The 22,058-nt window shown below is 33.8% G+C and overlaps 1 protein-coding gene across 1 annotated transcript; it reads right to left on the minus strand.

Annotated features, from left to right (window-relative positions):
• Positions 1 to 1,893: 1,893 nt before the first annotated feature.
• LOC143235386 (peptidyl-prolyl cis-trans isomerase FKBP14-like) lies at positions 1,894 to 17,302 on the minus strand. The gene is made up of 4 exons (XM_076473494.1): positions 17,000 to 17,302; positions 4,264 to 4,400; positions 3,077 to 3,198; positions 1,894 to 2,688 (listed from the first exon to the last, which is right to left on the minus strand). Exons 1-4 carry the CDS (start codon positions 17,230 to 17,232, stop codon positions 2,461 to 2,463), a joined length of 720 nt encoding a protein of 239 aa, XP_076329609.1. The 5' UTR covers positions 17,233 to 17,302; the 3' UTR covers positions 1,894 to 2,460.
• Positions 17,303 to 22,058: the final 4,756 nt, after the last annotated feature.

Genomic DNA, 22,058 nt, shown 5'->3' on the forward strand with positions numbered 1-22,058 from the left:
ACGCAACTAAACAAAATACTACAAAAATGAAAAAAACAACACAATTTCAAAAACACTTTATTCCTACCTAAGCAAGATTGACTCACGCACACCACAAATATACGGCATCCCGAAACCTCATAAAACAAATTGTCCGCTACGACCAATAATGTCCACATATGAATCGTTTAATTACAATATTGGTAAATACATAGCATGGGCATTCTCCAAATATGTAACATCAGCCACCTCGTTCGTCAAAGACTCTTTTAATATCAAAGCTAACCTTAATTAACTTAATCATAAAGCCTTAAGAGTCAGTTTTGATGTCATATCTCTCTTTACAGAAATCCCAACCACCAAAGCCTGCAAGATAGCCTTAGAACTCTATATCCGAGACGCTAACCCATCAATAGACACTCTCAGCAACCAAACAGCAACCCTCATAGAATTCACCACGATGAAGACAAACTTCATGTTCAACAACCACAACTATATACAAACAAATGGCCTAAGTATGGGCAACCCAGTATTGCCAGTTCTAGCCAATATTTTTATGACCCAAGTTGAAACACAAACAATTAACACAGCATTACATCCACCACTATATTGGTACAGATATGTAGATGACACGATTGTGGGATTCATATCTACACAACTCACACTTAATTTTTTCAATCACATTAGCTCTATAATTCCAACATTAACTTCACATGTGAACAGGAAGAAAGCAATCAAATATCATTTCTTAACCTCAAAATTACAAGAACCGACACACAAATTAAAACAGAAATCCAAAAAATCACCCATACTGGACTATACATTCCTTGGGACTCAGCACATGAAACAAAACAAAAACTCAACATGCTCAGAAACTAAATAAACACAGCCATAAAACTATGGTCACCAAATAAAATTAACGATGAATTAGACAAAATAAAACAATACTTCATCAACATCAATAAGTTTCTTCCACAAACCATAGAAAACATTATATGCACACACCTAGACAAAAAGCAAAATCAACTAACAAAAGTAAATATATCCCACGAATTAAAAAAATCACGAAACTATATACTGCTGCATACCATATATTCCTGATATCAGCAGACAAATAACCAACATTTGGCAAAAACTAGTAACAAAATATGACATTCCAGTTAATACTAAATTTATTTAAAAATCAGGCAGAAAACTAAGGTCTATACTATGTAAAAACTACACTGACAAACACCACACCAACATTGTTTATAAAATACAATGTGATAACTGCCACGACTTCTATATTGGAGAAACAAGTAGAAAAATGAAAATCAGATTCAAAGAACACAAAACGTCACCTTCACACGTTTTCAAACACTGCATATCAAATAAACACAACATAACCATAGAAAACACCCAAATACTAAATAAAAATCAAACAAACACAAAATTAAAGAAGCCTTACTTATACAACAACTCAAGCCCAAAATAAACCAATACAAAGGAACACCTTTATACCTATATTAATATACATAATCAAACATCTAAACACGCCCTCTACATCCCTACACTCAATTACACAACCGCCTCCAAACATGTGGTGAGCTATCGGTCAGTTACCTCTTTCTTTGTGAACCTGACGATGAATGAAGAAGGACGAAACATTGTTCGCTCCTCTATATAGTACTTTCTCTATTCATACCAGCCGTTTTTACGTATATAACTTTGGATCATATAGCAGAGCATACATTCTGTATGTAATAGGTCGAGTAGTCGATCTCGTCTTATCCATTTCTTATTTATTTGTTTAATGTAAAAAAACATGATAAAAATACAATATATGAATTATGAAAAACATTATAAAAATACAATATAAGAATTATACAAACATTATAAAAATACAATATAAAAATTATACAAACATTATAAAAATACAATATAAAAATTATGGAAAACACGATAAAAATACAACATAGGAATTATAAAAACATGGTAAAATACAACATAAAAATTATGAAAAACATTATAAAAGCACAACATAAGAATTATGAGAAAAAAATTCAAACAACGTCCAGTTTTAAGATATCAGTGAAATTTTGTTAACATAGAATGAAACTTTTAGAGTTGAATTTTCTGCAGAAGCTCCAAGTTAAAACTAGAGGTTCCGCTACTAAACAACGAAACTTGGAGTTCAAATCCCTGAAGAAGCTTTCATCCAAGGACAATAATACAGCAATCGTATAAAATCAGTCAGTTTCCACGTCAGGTAAGGAAATATTCATTAAATAAGTACATGTTAGTTTATCACTACAGTCTCTATTTTAAAGTACTCAATACGACGCAGGAAAATACAAAATACCTGCGTTTTCTACCCACAAGAAGATGAATTCATTTACATAGAAACGTAACCAGTGCATTTTGCATGCACACGGACGAAACAACCGTTTAAACTCCGATACAGGTTTGCTGTTTGTACTTGCAAATGGAAACTATTAAATGTTACAGCTCTGAGTTAATTTTCTTTTCAATTTCCGATGGTATGTTTTGTAAATTCATTTTTTCTTTAGCCTCTTTTGCAGCATCAACAGAATTAATATATTCTTCTACTGATATAAAAGTGTCTCTGTCCAAATCGTGGATTTTCATGTACATGTCTAAAAGTGCTCTTTCATTTTTCGGAATAAACTGCAAGGTTGACTTAGACAACATTCTGACCAGACTGGCAGCCTAAAAAATAACAACACTGTTCTACACACTGTAGAACACTACACGCTGTAGTTTCGAACACTTTATTCAGTTTATATACATACCTTAATGTAAGAAACTGTGTGTCATTACTTATACACACTAAATATTTCTTTGATAACGTTGAGATTTATTAAATAAACTAATTATCCCTGTAGTAAGAAAATGTATTGCACTAAAATTAATATCACTCGGAAATGTAAGTAGTTAACATTTCTAGACCTAGGAAGATACATTTATACCTGAACATTAAAAAATAACTCATTCTCGGAATTTATATACTTACTATTACACTATACCACGTGATCAAATAGGGTAAAATATTGATATGACGTAACTGAAACACGATAAAGAATGTTATATAGAGTACCTCTTCTTCCGATATCTTTTGGTCGTTATTGAAGTCAAGCCAGCGAAATCCGTTTATTGAAGCTAATTCAGAAATATGAAGAACTTCCACAACATATATACGACGCTGGTTCGAAATAAGCCCTACAAAATTTAGGTAAATCTATTACATTTATTTTAAACATTCTAACTTTTCACTAACATTTTTCATTAACTTATAGAAACTAATTCGTTACTGCTGAAGAATAAAAAATGCTATAAACCACAAACTAAAACTCACTAGTCAAGACCGATTTCTGTTTCAGAATTATAATAACAACCAATGAAAAAACAACACTTATAAAACCAATAACACTAACTAGTAAAGATCGAGATTCTGTTTTAAAACTACAATAATTACTAAAGAACGTTATGCTTTTTATTCATTTCTAGTACAGAACGAATATTGTTTGTGTTGTTGTAAAACCACTAAAACTAACTAGTAAAGACCACTTACTGTTTTAAAACTATAATAATTACTAGTGAAGAACGAATATTTTATAACACCAATAAAACTAACTAGTAAAGATCAATTATTCTTTTAAAACTATAATTATTAGCTAAGAACAAATATTGTTATAAAACAACTAAACTCACTAGTAAAGATCACTTACTGTTTTAAAACTACAATAAATACTAGTGAAAAACGAATATTGTTGTAAAACAACTAAACTCATTAGTGAAGTCAACTTACTGCTTTAAAAGTACAATAATTACTAGTGAAGAACCAATATTATTGTAAAACCAATAAAACTAACTAGTAAAGAACGATTACTGTTTTAAAACTATGATTATTAGCTAAGAACGAATATTGTTGTCAGACAATTAAACTCACTAGTAAAGACCACTTTACCGTTTTAAAACTACTTGGAAACACTGAATCCCTATTCGAATGATAAACTGATTAGATACTGATCCCTTTATAAAGATCTGATGATAAACTGATTTCCGATCCGACTACTTGAGCATGTATAACTACGTTTATGAACACTTTAATGTCAGTTTACAAAAAAGAACTGGCTATCCTCATTCAAACAACAGACTGGTGTGGTAAAAATTTATTTAGTAACCACCTTACATGTAGCGAGGCGTGTATGACTTAACACCTGTAAGAAATAAACCTAAAATTATTACATTGTCAAATTGTTCTTAAACTATTGTAATAAATACCTTTTCTTCTCGCTTTATCATCTGAAACCAGAATCTTTCGTTTTTCACCAACACACATTCCGAGAATTCCCTCCTCAAACTCTTTCGATAGCATACCAAATCCCAGTTGTACTTCTATTGGCACACCTCGGTCATACCTTAATTGGAAATAAAATTTACTTACTTCATAAAAAAATATCACAATTTTAAATCCCAACCCACACCCATAGATATAAACCTAAGTCTGTCTCTAAATCAAAATAACCAAGGATATAACACAAATTTCTCTAAACAAAACATAACTATAAATGTAACCTAAGTTCGACTCGAAACAAAACTTAATTATGAATGTTGTCCAAACTCAGTCATTATATAAAATATAACTTTGGATATAGCCCTATATATCCCTTATAACTCCGTATTTAGCCAAACTATAGTTGTGGATATAAATTTAACTCCACATTTAACCAAAGTATAGCTATGAATATAGACCTAACTCCACATTTAACCAAAATATAGCTATAGATATAGACCTAACTCCACATTTAACCAAAAAATAGCTATAAATATAGACCTAACTCCACATTTAACCAAAATATAGCTATGGATGTAAATTTAGCGGCAAGTGCAGAAAGTCCTGCAGGACTAACATTATTGATTCTTTAGTTCCTGAATGTGAATACACCCCAAACCATGTCTAGCCAATAATTGGAGGGTGAGTTTGTTTATTATGATGCATTTAGTTTATGTATTTATTTATTGTTTGTTTGTTGTCAAGCATAAAGCTACTCAGTGGGCTATATGTACTATGCCTACCACGGGTTTTTAACGTTAAACCTGCAGAGTTACTGCTGTGCCACTGCAGTGCATTAATTTAGTAATTATTCGATGATTTTATGTATCTGGAGTGTATGTTTCTGTTTATCCTGACGCATTCTAATTGGCTTATTTTTATTTTTAGCTGGTCGTGATCGAACCACCTGGTGGCTCTGCCTTTCTGTTCTAGATTCTAAAACTAAATTTAGGCTGATTAAAGTTAACGATGAATAGGTTTGAAGTTATAAATAATTAGTTAGGCCAATTGTTTTCAACAGTAAAGAGGTTTTACTTTATACTATGGTTTACAGTTCATGTAATTTAAGATTCATAGTATAACTGAAATTTCATAAAAAATAGACCGATTGCTAATATTTTAAAAGAACATTATGGCAACTTTGTCTCAGTTCAAGAATTTTAAAATTACAATTGAAATATTCTAAAACTAAATTACACATATATTTTATGAATATAAATGTTTGAAAATAATTTTTTTCCACTTTTGAATTCTAAAGCTACCGTTTTTCAGTTCTATTATTCTACACAACGTCGTCAAGTCAAAAGTAAATTGTTAAATTTTGAAATTAAATGAAATGATTATTCATTCAGATCTTTAACAGAAGAATTTACGGATGCATTTAGATTGTTGAAGAACCAAGTAAGGTGTTTAGATCTGTTATAATTTGAATACTTTGTTGCAACACACAAAAACAAAATTATTATACGATGTCGAAAATAAACAGTTGTCTAAATTTACCAATCTTAGGTGACATTTAGGCAACTGCAAATATAGACAGCAGTTTAAAAATATAAATTTACAGAAAACCTTTCGGTAATGTCATGTTTCTATACCAAGACGTAGTTAATGACTGTCGCTAATACATAATTACAGCATTTATTAACAGTTCGATGTTAGTTAAACATAGTGTGTTAAAATCTGTTCATGAAGAACTAACAATAAAACTTTAAAGTCAGTTATTTAATGTTGCAAGAAACAATAGTTTCGTTCAATATTTAAAACCACTAAAATGCCAAAGGTAAAATAGAGCTAAAAGATAAATGTGTAATTTATGAGATAGAATGTAATTGTGGTAATATTCAACTAGCAATAACTTGATACATATGCTAAAGAAATATAAAGAGTACCTAAAAACAATGTAAAAGGAATTTCAGTTATAGCAGGTCAGATATAAAAAACATAACTCACGTTTCTACGAGACAAAGCAACAACTTTAGCTCGACCACTCAAAATTACTGCTTTATATGCTCCAGAATAGTTGAAGATAAAATATAAAAAAGAGAGAATAATTAAACCGAGACGAAGGGCAAGTAAGTCACTGCATTGATATATCGTGTAATATACTGCAAAGGTTACCGGTGGTTTTTGTGAAAAACACTGGATAACGTAGAAGGTGTTTCTTTAATTGTGCGCAAAGTTAGCTATTCTAGGGCTACCTATGATAGCTGTCCCTAATTTAAAACAGAAAGATTAGAGAGAAGGTAGCTAATCAACGTTAGCCAATGCCAATTCTTGAGCTAATTTTTACCAATAAAAAGTGGGATTGGTCATCACGTTATAACATCAGCATGACTGAAAATAAAAGGTCAAAACATAAAAAGTATTTTAAAAGAAAGACTTCACATCTTTAAGAAACATATTTTAATTACATAAATGTAACACATTGTATTTTAATCATTTGTTAGCTTTTTAGGTTTTACACAAGTATCAATCATTCATGCTTGAAAACCGAAATATACTGTTGAACATCAACAAAACCATAGTCATTTCTGGACACACTAATTTTTAACAATATTGGTCACTTTTAATGTTTAGTATAACATGAAAAAACATTTACTGGCTGGTATTCTATTGAACATCAACAAGACCATGAAGTCATTTCTGGACACTAACTTCTAACAGTATTGGCCGCTTTCAATGTGAAGTATCACATAAAAAACAATTAATAGCTGGTATTCTATTGAATATCAACAAAACCATAAAGTTATTTCTGAACACACTAATTTCTAAAAATGTGTCCACTTTCAATGTGAAAATCATTTACTGACTTCTAACTTTGAAAGATTTTTACAAAACGTTTTAAAGGAAACTTCAATCGATTTTCTTCCATTATGCTTACACAGATATCTGACACTTTTCATAAAATATTAAATATCATGAAATAATTCTTATGTAAAAATGATTTTCCGGTTTATGTTTCTCACAGAACACTTCGAAACTATCTAAAAAAAACACATTTTAATAAACCATTCATATACAAAGTTCCTAAATTTCTTGCTTTTATTGCCTTGCCATAAATGGATAAATACACTTTGATTATAAAAAAACAAAACAGTTAAGAAATGTATTTGATAGGGTATATTCTCAAATATAACTGAGATGTATTTATAAAACTGATTGTTGCCTACAATATTCTTTTAAGAATTAAAGCTTGTATTCCTGCATCCAAGTCATCAAATGTGGATTATAACTATACTTGTCCTTGCTGTCGGCAAGACTATATCGTCCACTCAAATTATGTAAAAATATTAACATAACATAGTGTTTAGGAACAACAAAGGACTTGTTGCTCCATCTCGGCCAGGGGCGTAGCCAAGGGGGGTCAACCCCCCTTGGACCCAAACTTTTTAGACAAGTTCAGTTGTCACCTGTGAAGTTTCATAATGATCCGTGATTGCATGACAGATAATTTCACTCACAACAAATGGTCAAATGCAAATTTCTAATTGAACACTTTTAATACAGCAAGTTTTGTCAGAACTAGAGAAATACAATCGAATATCTATGAAAGGCTCAAACGCCTGTTCGTTCTTGCCAGGACATCTACAACACAGTTTGGTTCAACTTTAATATCATGGTGAATGTATAATGACCATTCAATCGATCTTTGATGGTGATATTTCTCAAATACGTTTTGAGTCTTCTGAGAGTTGAAAACGAACGCTCCACTGAGCTCGTTGACACAGGCAGCGTGGCAAATACTTTCAACAGTCGAGAAATGACTGGGAACATTTCTGCATTGCACATGCATCTATGACATTTTTTGGTCTGTTGTTCGCAAGTGATTTCTACTAAACCCTAAGTTCACCTACTGCAGCTAGTGAAGTGCTGTCAATGTCAGCCTTGTATATATTGACCAACTCTTTAATTTGGTCACATTGTTGTGCTGTAGGTTCTGACCGTTCTGTGGTAGATCCTGATGGTAGTAGACACATGAAGTTTGTAAGGAGAGTTTTGTGACTGGACAGACGGTCACATATTTGTGAAAGAAAGTGTTCAACAAATGGTACAAATACAACAATACAAAAGTACTGCTCAGGGCTAGTGGTTTGTGGGTTAGCAGGGTACATCTGTCTTTTAGTCTGCCTTGGCATTATGATGTCAATTTGAAGCTCACTACAGAGTTTGAGCCTCACAGAAAATGTTTTTAAATTCATTCACAGTATTATTTCTGAGTGAACGGATTAAATCTTCCACTATTTCTGCGTGATGCATCGCAACACCTAAATCAATGTTCTGTTGCTGCAGTAAGTTGCACAGAGGTAAACTAAAGGAAAACAATTTAGCAATGGTAAGTAGAGTAATGATGAATTCTGGCTGTGTTATAAAACACAACAATTGATTGGCTTGCGTGGCAGAATCTCTGTCTTGCCAACCTGATATGGTCTCAAGGGCATCTGCAACTGCATGGATTAACTCTAGAAAGACAATGACTGAGTCATGCCTCTCAACCCATCGGGTGGGGCAGAGACCTTTTAAACTGTTTTTTTTTTCGATTCACTGAAAGAGTCAAAACGTGCTTTCGTTTGGATGTATTGAGAATGTTTTCAATGCTAGAAACTACTCCCATGCAATTTCACACAGGAACTTCTTTACAAGCATCAGAAATTGCCAAGTTTAGGGAATGGGCACTGCAGTGTACATAGGGTGCAAGTGGGAATTTATTAGTTATGCGTCTCTGGACACCATCGAATTTCCCACTCATAGAGGCAGCACCGTCGTACCCTTGTCCTCGCATAGATGTACTTCACAGAACAGGCCTAACATCCTGTGGCTGTAGGCCTACAATCACCAGCAGCAATGAATATTCAGTCTAAAACTCAGAGTGTTTGCATGATTTTTAATACAAAATTAATGTAATTAGAAGTCGACTTATCTGTTTACCAATGCTGACATAATCAGAAATGTAATTTCCAATGTCCCAAACTGGACCTGAGGTGGTAGTGGCAGCACTGGTAGAAGGCCACGGTGATGACTCTGACAATTCAGTTGACAATTCTGATTCAACCTGATTGGCTGCAGCAGATTGATCAGGTTCAGCCTCATGAATGGGTTTAAAGAACCCATGCAGTGTCTTTTGCTTTATCAGGCTTGACATAGTGAATGACTGTTTATCAAACTTCTGTTTGTCAACATCACATTCACAGTACCATTGGCGCCATCTATAGTGAATGATTCACTATAGATGGTGCCAATGGTACTAGGTTAGTGCCATGGTGCTGCCAGCCTGCCACGGTGCCACCCACTGTTTGTGAAGTTAATTCTTGAAATCCAGGGAATCTGAACATACACTGTCCATGATATTTGAATACAGATTATAGACACCATACATATATTTTGCACTCTCCTGAGTGACTCTATATTTTATATGTTGATGACAGGACTGTAGGCCTACTTTGCTGGGCCTGATAACTTTAAGTTACATATTTTATATATATGGGCCTGTATATTTATTTATGATTAAAAAAATAATATAAACACCTCAGTGTGCCATCCTGAAATTTGCCTAAAAGGTGGTCTCAGAATGCATAATTCAGACTTTTCTTTTATGTTTTTATTAAAAAATTTCCCGGTGGGGAGCATGTCCCCGGACCCCTCTAGCATCAAGCACTCAAACAAACTCCCCCCCCAAATGGCCATTTCTGGCTACGCCTCTGATCTCGGCCATCCCATCCTCTAAATCAAACTAAGACTATTAAAAAAATAAAGCCAGCACCTATCATTCATATATCTATCAAGCTTTCTTTTAAACCCACTCAAAGTTATTGCCTCCACAATATCCAAAAGCAAACCATTTAGTAGGCCAACTGTCTTATTTGAAAATAAAACTGTCTTAGCTAAATACAGCTTATACCTTGTATAAATCTATACTTGTTTCCTACTACTATAATTCTCGCTGTTAAGTACGAAAAATATTGCTGAATCAACATTATTAATTCCATTTACAATCTCAAACACTTAAATCAGATCCCCCCTAATTCTTCTTTTTCAAGAGAAAATTTCAAGGATATTAGTCTCTCCTCATATGACAACTCTTTCATCTCAAGCACCATTTTAGTAACTCTCCTCTGAACCCTTTCCAACAATTCAATGTTTTTCTTAAGGTAAGGAGCTCAAGACTGAAAACAATGTTCCAAATATGGACTAATCATGACCTACACAATGACTTTACAACCTTTTAGACTTGTATGTAATATTTATGTAGATACAACCTAAAATTCTATTTCCCCTACCATCAGCAACAGCACACCACTTGGGTGGTTCAAGAGATGGATTGACTACTACACCAAGATCCCTTTCTTTCATGACACAGTTAAAGTTATTCCCATCAAAATTATACCAACGTTTCAAATTGTAATAATCATATGCATTATATTGCATTTATTATAATTAAAACTCATCTGCTATTTATTTGCCCAACTCATTAAATGATCTAAATCTTTTTGTAAATCAGCAGCATTATTTTCACAGCTAGCAACACCCAAAACCTTGATATAATCTATAAATCTAAGTAATTTATTGACTATTCTTTCATTTGTCATTGATGTAAATAAAAAAGAACAAAAGTCCTAAGTTTGAGTTCTGAGGTACATCACTTGTGATATTAATCCAGTTTGACGGAACTCTATTTATTACAACCATCTGTTTGTTTGTTTGTTTTTTTTACATCAAGCCATTCTTCTATCTAATTAATTAACTTATCCTCCAGACTTATAAAGATAAGTTTCTTTAGAAGACCTTTATTTGGTACTTTGTCAAATGCTTTCTGAATATCCAGATACACCAAATCTACATCCTTATCCTCATCTACATAAGCAGTAACATTTTCAAAGCATTTCAAAAGATTTATAAGGCAATACTTTTTTCCTAGTGAAAGCATGTTGAATATCCAATAAAATTCTAAACTTTGTTAAATGACTTTCCAAAGTAGCTTTTATCAGAGTTTCCAAAACTTTTCCACAACTTATGTAATATGCCTATAATTATTGGAACAAGTTCTATTACCTCCATTGAATGTAAGAGTGACATTAGCTAATTTTCAATCTGTTGGTATTTGTCCACTATTCAAGGACTTACAAAAAGTTGTGGCAAGTGGTTCACATAAAAACAAACAAACAAAAAATCGTTGAAGGTATTTAGCTTTTAAAGAAAGGATCTTACATTTTCCTAAACTGGGGTGTTCGGGAGTTATATTGTCCCTCTTCACCCCGCTCGCACAGATGTTAAGTTTTTTATAAGATCGAAGGGTAATGGTCATTTTAGAGATTGTTGGTATTTGTTGATAGAGAAACTTGACGGATGTCTGATGGATTCAGAGGCAGAGAGAAGGCCAAGGTCGGTGATGAGGATGAGGCCAAGGTCGGTGATGAGGATGATATTGATGAAAATAAACAAGACGATAGTGTTCGTACAAAGTATGTCACAACGGACGCCCTTTTAGTACAGTTACCTAGTATCTGTGATCACAAACTATAAGAGTGCTGGGAAATCTGTTGTGGGTGGAAAGTGTTCAGCCCATGTAAGACGGCTGTCAAAAGTTACACCTAGAAACTTTATTGTGGGACACATTTTCATTTTGGCATTGTTTAATTTGATTTTAACTTTTTGACATTTTCGTAATGTTTGTTTGGGCTCGTCGAAATATAATTCCTGTCATTTTAAGCAGGTTGAGAGTTACTCTCCAATTATTACACCAGCTGACTGTGGCGTATAGGGATTTTTTTAAATTCTACTGTCATGTGCGAAAGCTAAGTTTTTAGTGTTCTAATGTTCATTTTAAGTACCCATTCAGAGCAGTTTCTATTAAAAAGTTGTGGCTATCGAGTGATAATTGTGTTTCAATAGAGATTATAAATGTCGGAAAAAAACAATTGGTGAAGAAAGTCATCCTGAACAGTTTCCAGAAATCTTTCTCCCTCATGGTTTGACTCAAGAATTTCCCAATCAATATGTCTGAAGTTAAAATCATCCATAATTATGATTTCGTTAGCAGATGAAATCTTAATCTCACCGTAAAGTTTCTCACTAATAGGATCAGTTTCATCTGGTAGTCTGTAACGAATTCCTACTAAGTGCCTATTATCTTGATATTGGCTAACAGAAACCCAGACGGGTTCAATCTCCTTGCCATTATAATCAATATTCTCAACTTCAAAATGTAACTCACACTTTACATGAAGAATCTCCCTTTAGTATGTTCCTATTAAATAACCTATAACCAATGCAGATGACTTTGATGACAAATGTTTCAAACAAATTTCCGTCGTCAAAATCATCTACATTTAACCATGTTTCAGTTACTCCCATTACATCAAAATCTTCTATTCCTACCACCACCATAAAATCATCTAATACATTTCTTATACTTTTACCATTACAACAGTAACAATTAAGCCTATTATTATAACTACTCTTATACTGATCTTCTTTCCTTCACATCTAAATGTTCTTGCAGTTAGTTTATCTTTGCCCTAACTATTGTCTAGTTCTAGTTTAAAACTTTCCTTACAATTGAGTTACTAGCCCTTGCAAACATGCCAGACCCATTTTTTTTTTTTTTACTTATGTGTAAATCGTTTACTCTAAAACGTTCCCTCCTTCCACTGAACTGATCCCATAAGTTCAATCAGCTAGCCTGCTCATCCTCACATATTAATTTAAGCCTAGCATTTAGCCCTGGTAACCTTATCAAAATTGTACCTCCACGACCAATTATCGGCAGTGTCCTTGTCAAAATTAATTTATAGCCTTTATCTTTCAATACTTTTATCAACCCCTTGTACTTATTCATTAGCTCCTCTGGCTTACTCTTCCTTATATCGTTAGCTCCATTCATTATTTTTCTTGCTCTGTCAGTTATATCTTCCACCTGTGCCCCAGGATAACATAATCTAACTCTTTGATCCTTATTTACATCATAGATTATTCTATCCACATGTCGTATGAAGGAATCAGCTATAACTATAACCTATTTACGTTCATAATCCATATTCTTCTCTATTTCTTTTGCTTTTCCTCCCTCCAATAGCTCCTTGTCTACATAAGCCAAGGGCTGAAATCTGTTGCTCAAAAGAATATGTACTCTAAAATTAAGTTCACTACTTTTAACCCTAAATCTAACTTCTTTAATGTCATTGTTAATCTTAGCTGATATCTCCCTTGCGTGTAAAAGCTTAAGCTCCTCTTGAAGTCCACAGTTTATACTTTTCTTTATCTACTTCCTCAACTTTAGTTAGGATAGCCTCCAACTTTTCCTCCAGATTCCCCCCCCCCAAAAAAAAACACGACCCATTCATTGCATCTATCGCGCATAACAATCTGATAACGCTTAACTCACACGAAACAGTATTAACCATTGTATTATTTGTAAAAATAAAATAAACACTTAATACACTGTACTAGGCTTAAACACCAGAAGCCAGTTGTTAATACTGTTAAGCCTAAGTTTAACAATTAACTCGTCTTAGAATGTATTTTTAGATAAAATAATGTATTTTATGTCTTACAATTTTACTACACCACTGCAAGTTAAATTATAACTAAACCTAAAGAACCGTGACACGTACTACGTTACTACACACTACTAAATTCTAAATTAAAAGCTTATATCTACTATCTTAATCTCAACTCTTAATAAATCTACTTATTTTTGTTATACAACTCTAAATTATAAAAATAAAACCAAATAACATTAAAAAATCCACAATATTATAAGAACTTAGCGTTCTAACGTTGAATTATAACTAACCCTAATATAACGTTACACTACAATTTCTAAATTAAAAGCTTATACATACTATTTTATTTCCCGATGTTACCAAATCTAGTTATTTTTGTTATGCAATTTTAATTTCTAAAAACCAAAATACTAGATCCAAGTGACATTAAAAATTTACAATATTATCAGCACTTAGCTTTTTAACGTCTTCTCTTTTCAAATAGTGCCCTTTATATTAACAAGAGCCAACGTGGGAGCCCACATAAATATTTTCGGGGTGAGGGGCGACGCATGCATATATTGGATCAGCTTTAACAGTGCGAGTCCACAGACTAAAAAGATGTGTTATGTGTACTTAAATGCAAACACAGATTTACAGTATTAAGAAAAATTACTAAACATATTTAGTTTAACTACGATGTTAAGTTTACATCATAATAGAGCAATGTTTTAATGTAAGAAGGCAAATGCCCCCTCTTGCCCCTTCCTGCGGGTGCTTAAGAGCCCCAGTAATGAACAAAGCCTTAAAATAAAAGACGGCATATTCATACACAAACTGAGGCCTAAAATAGAAGACTATGTATATAGGTTACCTTTAATACTGTCTCATTAACTATATGCACTTCACTTTATGAACCCAAAGTGTTGAGTGTGGTGAAGACTTACTCTCATCAAATCCCTGTAAATTGTTTTGGCAGAGTTGGTAATACAGACTTTCAAGAACATGCTTGAAAAGACTGTTAAACCTGGTTGAACCAACAGGCAATAAACATTTGATGTATGTTATGATGACTGGGGCCAATTAGAGGAGAGAGTCTAGGAGCCTCTAGATCAAAGGGTGCCTCAAATTTAGACACTTATTTTTTGCATTTGTTAAGTTTCACGACTTGATTTTATGTACTTCCTAATAAGACCCAAATGTGGCACATATTCTGAGGTTAGAGCTGAAAATTAACTATTCAAATTGTGTTTTACTTTTCTTTTGGGTTAATTATTATCTTATCTTGTTTTACGTGTCATAATTTTATACTTATTTCAACTGAGGACCTCTCTAAACCACTAAGAGAGCCTGATGATGGCATATTATGCAACACAGATTCACTTGATGTCTTCCCAAAATTCACGTTTGACTAGGATATGATATCCCCTGTTGATACGGTGTATTGTTCATCACCTGGTAAAGAGGTGCCACAGCATCCACAAGCATATGTGGAGTAGCTAAGAACTGCACTAGCCAATGTGCACAAGTTTGCACGCCAGGAGCTACGAAATTATGTCATACAGCAGAAGAGATGCTACGACAAAACGTTTCAGCATAGATACTGGGTATGGCTTTGGCACATGTAGTGGTATGAAGGCAGCTCAGTTTTAGCTGGACAGGTTCACACCTACTTGTTATGTCTACATATGAAATACACCATTCATGTGGCACGTGCAAACACAGCATGTTTATAAACTACAGCCTTATGTTGCAAATAAATATTGGGTTGAGGAATAATTCGTGAGCGTTTTTTCAAGTTAAAAAAATATATTCATAAATGAAACGCTTTCGCAAAATATTTCATGTCATTTGGTAGATAATTTTTTGCTCTAATAGATGGTGTGTTTGATTTTCATATGTCTTTAATGTTTGCTTTCATTTTCAGCTCATTAAATGGAATGTCAAGTGGACAAAATCGAGCATTTTCGACACCATCTGCTTTTCGCATTTAATTTCTTGCAATTTCGTTTACAACAATGCATACTATATACCTAGGTATTACATGAAATAAAGTATCATAGTAAATGTTTTGGGTGTAATGTGTTCATGCATTGAAGTATTGTATAGTCTTGCATGTAATGCTTGAATGAAATTATTTAAAAACGCTCACGAATTATTCCTCAACCTAATATCTTGTGCCTTGCTTTAGCCAGACTGAAAAGCTCTAGTGATCAGTCGAAACACTGATGGCAACTTCCTAATCCAGTCTGTGATTTCTACTTCATTACAAGTAGCTTGTCAGCCATTTGATCGATAAACTTGTTTGTTTGTTTGTTTGTTTGTTTGTTTTGAATTTCGCGCAAAGCTACTCGAGGGCTATCTGCGCTAGTTGTCCCTAATTTAGTAGTGCAAGACTAGAGGGAAGGCAGCTAGTCATCACTACCCACCGCCAACTCTTGGGATACTCTTTTACCAACGAATAGTGTGACTGACCGTCACATTATAACGCTCCCACAGCTGAAAAGGCGAGCATGTTTGGTGCGACAGGGATTCGAACCCGCGATCCTCAGATTACGAGTCGATGACCTTAACTACCTGGCCAAGTAGGGCTATTCAAAAGGAAATCCGTGCAATAAAAAATATCACATACATTCTAGAAATATAAAAACATGTTTAGATTAGGATACATTTATAATAGTAAAGACAAGTTTTAAACCATGATATATTTCCCATTTGTAAAAACATGTTTAAATTAGAATATGTTTTACAATTCTAAAGCCATGTTCAAACAATACCATATTTTACAAATGTAAACATGAGATTTGCAAGGAAATTTTGATTACTGTAAAAAATGTCGATCATGACATACTTTACAAATATAGAAATATTTTTAGACCAAGATATGTTTTATTATTGTGTAACTTTCTTATTCTTGTACAAGTTCGAGAAATCTAATTTTACTTTCTTGTTCACTCATCAAACAATATTGGAGTAGAGCGTATTTCGTATACATAAAATCATATGTTTATACCAGTATTTGCAGTTGTGAAACCTTTCAGATAATTATATATAGTTATAACAAATGCAAAATTCGCACAAATTAAACTCAGTTACTCTCTAGAATTAACTCGTTATCCCTCTTATCTTCTAATGATATACTAACTCCCTGTTTTAAAATGCGTCTAGTAACGTATTAATCTAAATCAGACTTCCCTTCACTTACGTGGAGTCAATAACTGTCTCGTCTTCTGTCTGACTTACAAAATGCACCGTAACGAAATAATTCTTCTTCGCTGTTGCTGTGCAGTTGATAGACTTTTCAAGTATCTGTACTTCAACCTTTTCTCCGCGACTTAATATGCTTGATAAAACTAGCAAAAGAACGTAGCAGCCTAATTCAAAGTTTACACTTTTCTTGAGAAACATCTTTCTGTTTAATTGAATTCTCATTGTCATTCATTAAAACTAGTCAAGATAACTGATTCGAGACTTCGCGGCCTTGACTCTATCTAACACTATTAAGAAGTTTTCCAAGGTTAGCCTGTAGGTAGCATTGTTTCCCTCCAATCAGAAGTGCTAGTTTGTACACTTACGCATTGGAAACAAAAGTATCTCATTACCATGTGATAAATGTTTGTTCGGATAAAATTGTTTAAAAATTCGCTAGCTTTATTATTAGTAAAATGTCACATTCGCTGTAGAAAATTTATCATAAAATATTCGATCGGTTCATGATACTTAATTCGTGAATAAATCTCCTAACTAACTAACAGTCTGATGATTCTGTGTATAAAAAATAAAAACTCTAGATGTTCAGTGAGATAATGAGTCAAATGTAAATTCAAAACAAGGTATCGTTCATTCCCAGTAGTATAGTCTTGAATTAACTTTGTGTTTAATTAATATCATGAGAAATATACCATCATTACTTATAACAAATTTTAATTAAAGCTTTATAAAACAAAACAAACAAAACTCGCGTTTAGCCTAAACAAAATCATGTTTCGATAATAAGATTAAATTTCAAAACATATTTATCGTTCTTTAATTTCATTGGTTGTTCGAAATAAACGTATAAATATAATTAATTAAAGATTTTGTAGAAATCATAAAAACAACATGTCATACTCATAATTTCTCACAATCGATAAATATTGACGACGTCCTTTCCGTTAACCCAGAGCCGCCTGTTAGAACCATTTCTCTCTCTTCGGATCGGGATTTAGGTCATTGACGAAATAGGAGAGTCAGGTGCTACCATCTTCCTCTCTCTTCTACTAATATTATGTTTTCTCTTGAATATTGTGACGTTACACGAGGGTTGAAGTAGACCGTACTTACTCCGAACCCTCTCAGGGCGGTGTCCATGTAGATATCATTATTATAATTATTTTAGTATGTTCATGCGTTTCGCTTCAATACGGCAATCTGTATTGACACGAACATTTCGTTTCATACGAACACATAGCACCAACTAAGAACATTTTACATAAATAACATTTTAAATATGTTTAGGTCAGTGCTGAACTAGCTTTGATTTTCTAGTCTAGCAGAACATGACCTTATGAAATGTTTACTCATAAAGTACATATTCATTGGTGAGAGGTGCTTAGGTCTATTATCCTCATGTATGCGGAAGCTATCTAGTTCACATAACAAATCGCTATTTTTGCCATACTGTTCGCGCGGGTAGTTAAGCGGATATTGTAGGAGTCTATGGGTTATGACCTGTATATTTGCATAATTGTGTAGTTATTTTGACTGAAGACGTTTTTTTATTTTTACTTGATTTATCCATGCCAAACTTGAATATTCTATTAGTGGTCGTATTTAGGTGTTGTATATTTCAATTATGTTTTGTGGTTTGTTTGTTTTTGAATTTCGCACAAAGCTACACGAGAGTTATCTGCGCTAGCTGTCCCTAATTTAGCAGTGTAAGACAAAAGAGAAGACAGTTAGTAATCACTACCCACAGCATGTTTGGTACAACGGAGATTCGAACCCGCAACCCTCAAATTATGAGTCGAACGCCTTAACTCACCTGGCCATGCCGGGATATGTTTTGTGGTGAAGTACCGTAGTTTCTTCCGCTAAGACTCCTCACATAATTCACTATTTTCCAGATTCTTTGTTAAAAATTGTTTATATGCTTTATTCATGTTAATTTAGAGTCATAGATTAATTTAGGAACTTAGCTGATGTTGTGGTCTGCATGAATATTTTTGGTTGATCTTTCTTATGTTTAGTTCGTTTTACAGATACTATTAGTTGATTTTAGACGATGTTAATTTAAATTCTATATATTTTTGACAGTATTCTTAGACATTGTTTAATTTTGGATGTTTGTGGCTGCTATTAAGAAGGTGGGAGCACTTTTCCAGACCGCTACATGAATTGCGAATTGTGATGAATACTTGAAGTTTTGGTTTTGAATGGGGCATATCGCTTACATGCATGATCAATAGTGTATGGCTAACTACCTCTCCTTGGGAGACACCCGTCTCAATAGTAAAGAGTTTCAGAGGATGTCCTTTACATTTCCTATTTCCGAAAAGTTAGATAGTGAATCATACCATGCGGCAGTTCCGTTTCTAACATGCGAAATCCCAGACCGTTGTGCCATAATATCGTGGGATACTTTCTCAATATTGAGAAAGCACACCACAATGCATTCACCTTTGTTTCAGCTGGCCTGGCATGGCCAAGCGCGTAAGGCGTGCGACTCGTAATCCGAGCGTCGCGGGTTCGCGCCCGCGTCGCGCTAAACATGCTCGCCCTCCCAGCCGTGGGGGTGTATAATGTGACGGTCAATCCCACTATTCGTTAGTAAAAGAGTAGCCCAAGAGTTGGCGGTGGGTGGTGATGACTAGCTGCCTTCCCTTTAGTCTTACACTGCAAAATTAGGGACGGCTAGCACAGATAGCCCTCGAGTAGCTTTGTGCGAAATTCCAAAACAACTTGTTACAGCTATCCACTACTAAGAATCACAAAACAGTATTTCGAGACTTCAGTCCAAATCGGCGCCTGCAGTGCCATCTGTTGATAGTCAGATGTTTTGTATGCAATCGAGTTGCATTGCTTTTTATGCTTGTTTAATTTACTCATGAATCGTGTTAAAACTGTGTTAAAAATATAAAATATTTAAAACTGTATTATGTAAAAACAGCAAAAAATTATACTATAGGTTTAAAAAAGTAGAGAAAATGTAAAAATCTCGAAGATGTTTGTTTCCAAAAAACGTTCAATCGAAATAAAAACTGGCCAGTAAAGTTTGCTCAATTGAAGTAGCTTCCTTATTCAGCTTCAAACTCGACTCCTAACTTTTAGTTGTAAACTGTCTCGTCTCACATGGCCAGGTGGTTAAGGCACTCGACTCGTAATCTAAGGATCGCGGGTTCGAATCCCCGTCACACCAAACATTCTCGCCCTTTCAGCCGTGGAGGCATTATAATGTGACGGTCAATCCCATTATTCGTTGGTAAAAGAGTTGGCGGTGGGTGGTGATGACTAGCTGCCTTTCCTCTTATCTTATATTGCTAAATTAGGGACGGCTAGCGCAGATAGCCCTCCTGTAGCTTTGCGTGAAATTAAAAAAACAAACAACCAAACTACTTCCATAAATTATTAAACATTGAGATAACACTTACAACTGAACAACAAATATTTCATCTTTATTTGTGAATTAACAACAAAACGACAACCAACACACTCACTTAACGCCAAAGCTCTAAATATTCTGTTCAACAATAAATTTATATACAGATTACCATACTATATTCTACTCAATATTAATTCGTTTCTTTGCTACAGGAAGCAGGAATACCAAACCAGCCTTGAAACCTGGATGACTCTAGCAGGTTTGACGTCAACTTTTCTAGTACATTTAATGGTATATTATCAGTACGAGCTAGTAGTGTGAATAAGTCAGTGTTTGTGTGTTTCTGTTTTTAGTACTGTATTTGCACCTGCGCTAACCATCGCTCAAAAGAGTACTTTTTGTTTTGAATTTCGCGCGACACTACGCGAGGGCTCTATGCGCTAGCCGTTCCTAATTTAGAAGAGTAAGACCATAGAGAAGGCAGTTAGTCATCACCACCCGCCGCCAATTCTTGTGCTACTCTTTTACCAACGAATAGTGGGATTGACCGTCATATTATAACTATCTGGCCATGCCGGGCCTAATTTTTACAAGTTTATTATTTATATTAGTGTATTACAGTGAGATAACAGTGTACAAGTGAAATTACATGGTAGCTTTGTTAGTCGAGAATAATTAAACCTATTTAACTTATGGATAAAATTTTGTTATTTCCTTGACTCATAAACTGTAAACATCACGCATCAATTACAAAACTGGAATTTAAATACAAACATTATCAACAAACTCCATTCAACACTACTCGAGCAGTGAAAACACGATTAGCCACAAAATACTGCTTGAAAAAAGAGAGAAAGAAATCATTCTTATTAATGTGAATACGTTGGCTATAAAGACGTGAAATCAGTCCTTTTAGCCTGAATGTGTTAAGTGCAATTAATCAGACTAGTTATTATCTTGGGTCAGTTTTACTAGCTCAAACCTGTTATTTGTAAGGATATACAGTCAGTCCTACTAGTTCAGACAATTTATTATCTGTAAAGACAAAGGGTCAGTTCCACTAGCTTAAACTTATCTGTAAGGGCACGGAGTCAGTCCTACTAGTTCACACCTGTTATGTGTAAAGACATGGAACCTCCCCTCCCACCAATATTCTAATTTAAAAATCAAACAAACTACCTAATCAATACAACTTGCCACAGGATGATATGAGGAAGGTTGTGAAGATGATCCCTCCCTGTCTAATTTCACATTGATATAATTCTTTAAAACAGTACATCTTTCTCTTCATCATTGGTACCTTTATGTATACTTATTGCACATTTTATTTTGTTAAAAAAAGTAACAAATTCCTATCTTTCGTTACAAGTTTTTATTAGACCTGTCCAAGGGACAGGTACTCCAGATAATACTAAGTATGAATGAGATAACTGTTCTTTTACATACTGAAAACTGACCAATTCCTTTGGATCTGCAAAGTTGAAAAAAAAAAAAAAAGGTAACTGACTGAGAAGTTTTTGTTCTTTTATTCTTCAGAATTTTATATTTTCTAAAACTTATAATAATAGCAGTGTGTAAATACATTTCCCTTAAACTGATAAAACATTTCTCCTCAGAAGAGAATGATATGAAACATACACTACCCTTTAAATTGTACCTAATCCTGTAACAGACAACATAGATT

The sequence above is a fragment of the Tachypleus tridentatus genome, chromosome 12 (genome assembly GCF_004210375.1).
Source record: "Tachypleus tridentatus isolate NWPU-2018 chromosome 12, ASM421037v1, whole genome shotgun sequence".
Lineage (NCBI taxonomy): Eukaryota > Metazoa > Arthropoda > Merostomata > Xiphosura > Limulidae > Tachypleus > Tachypleus tridentatus.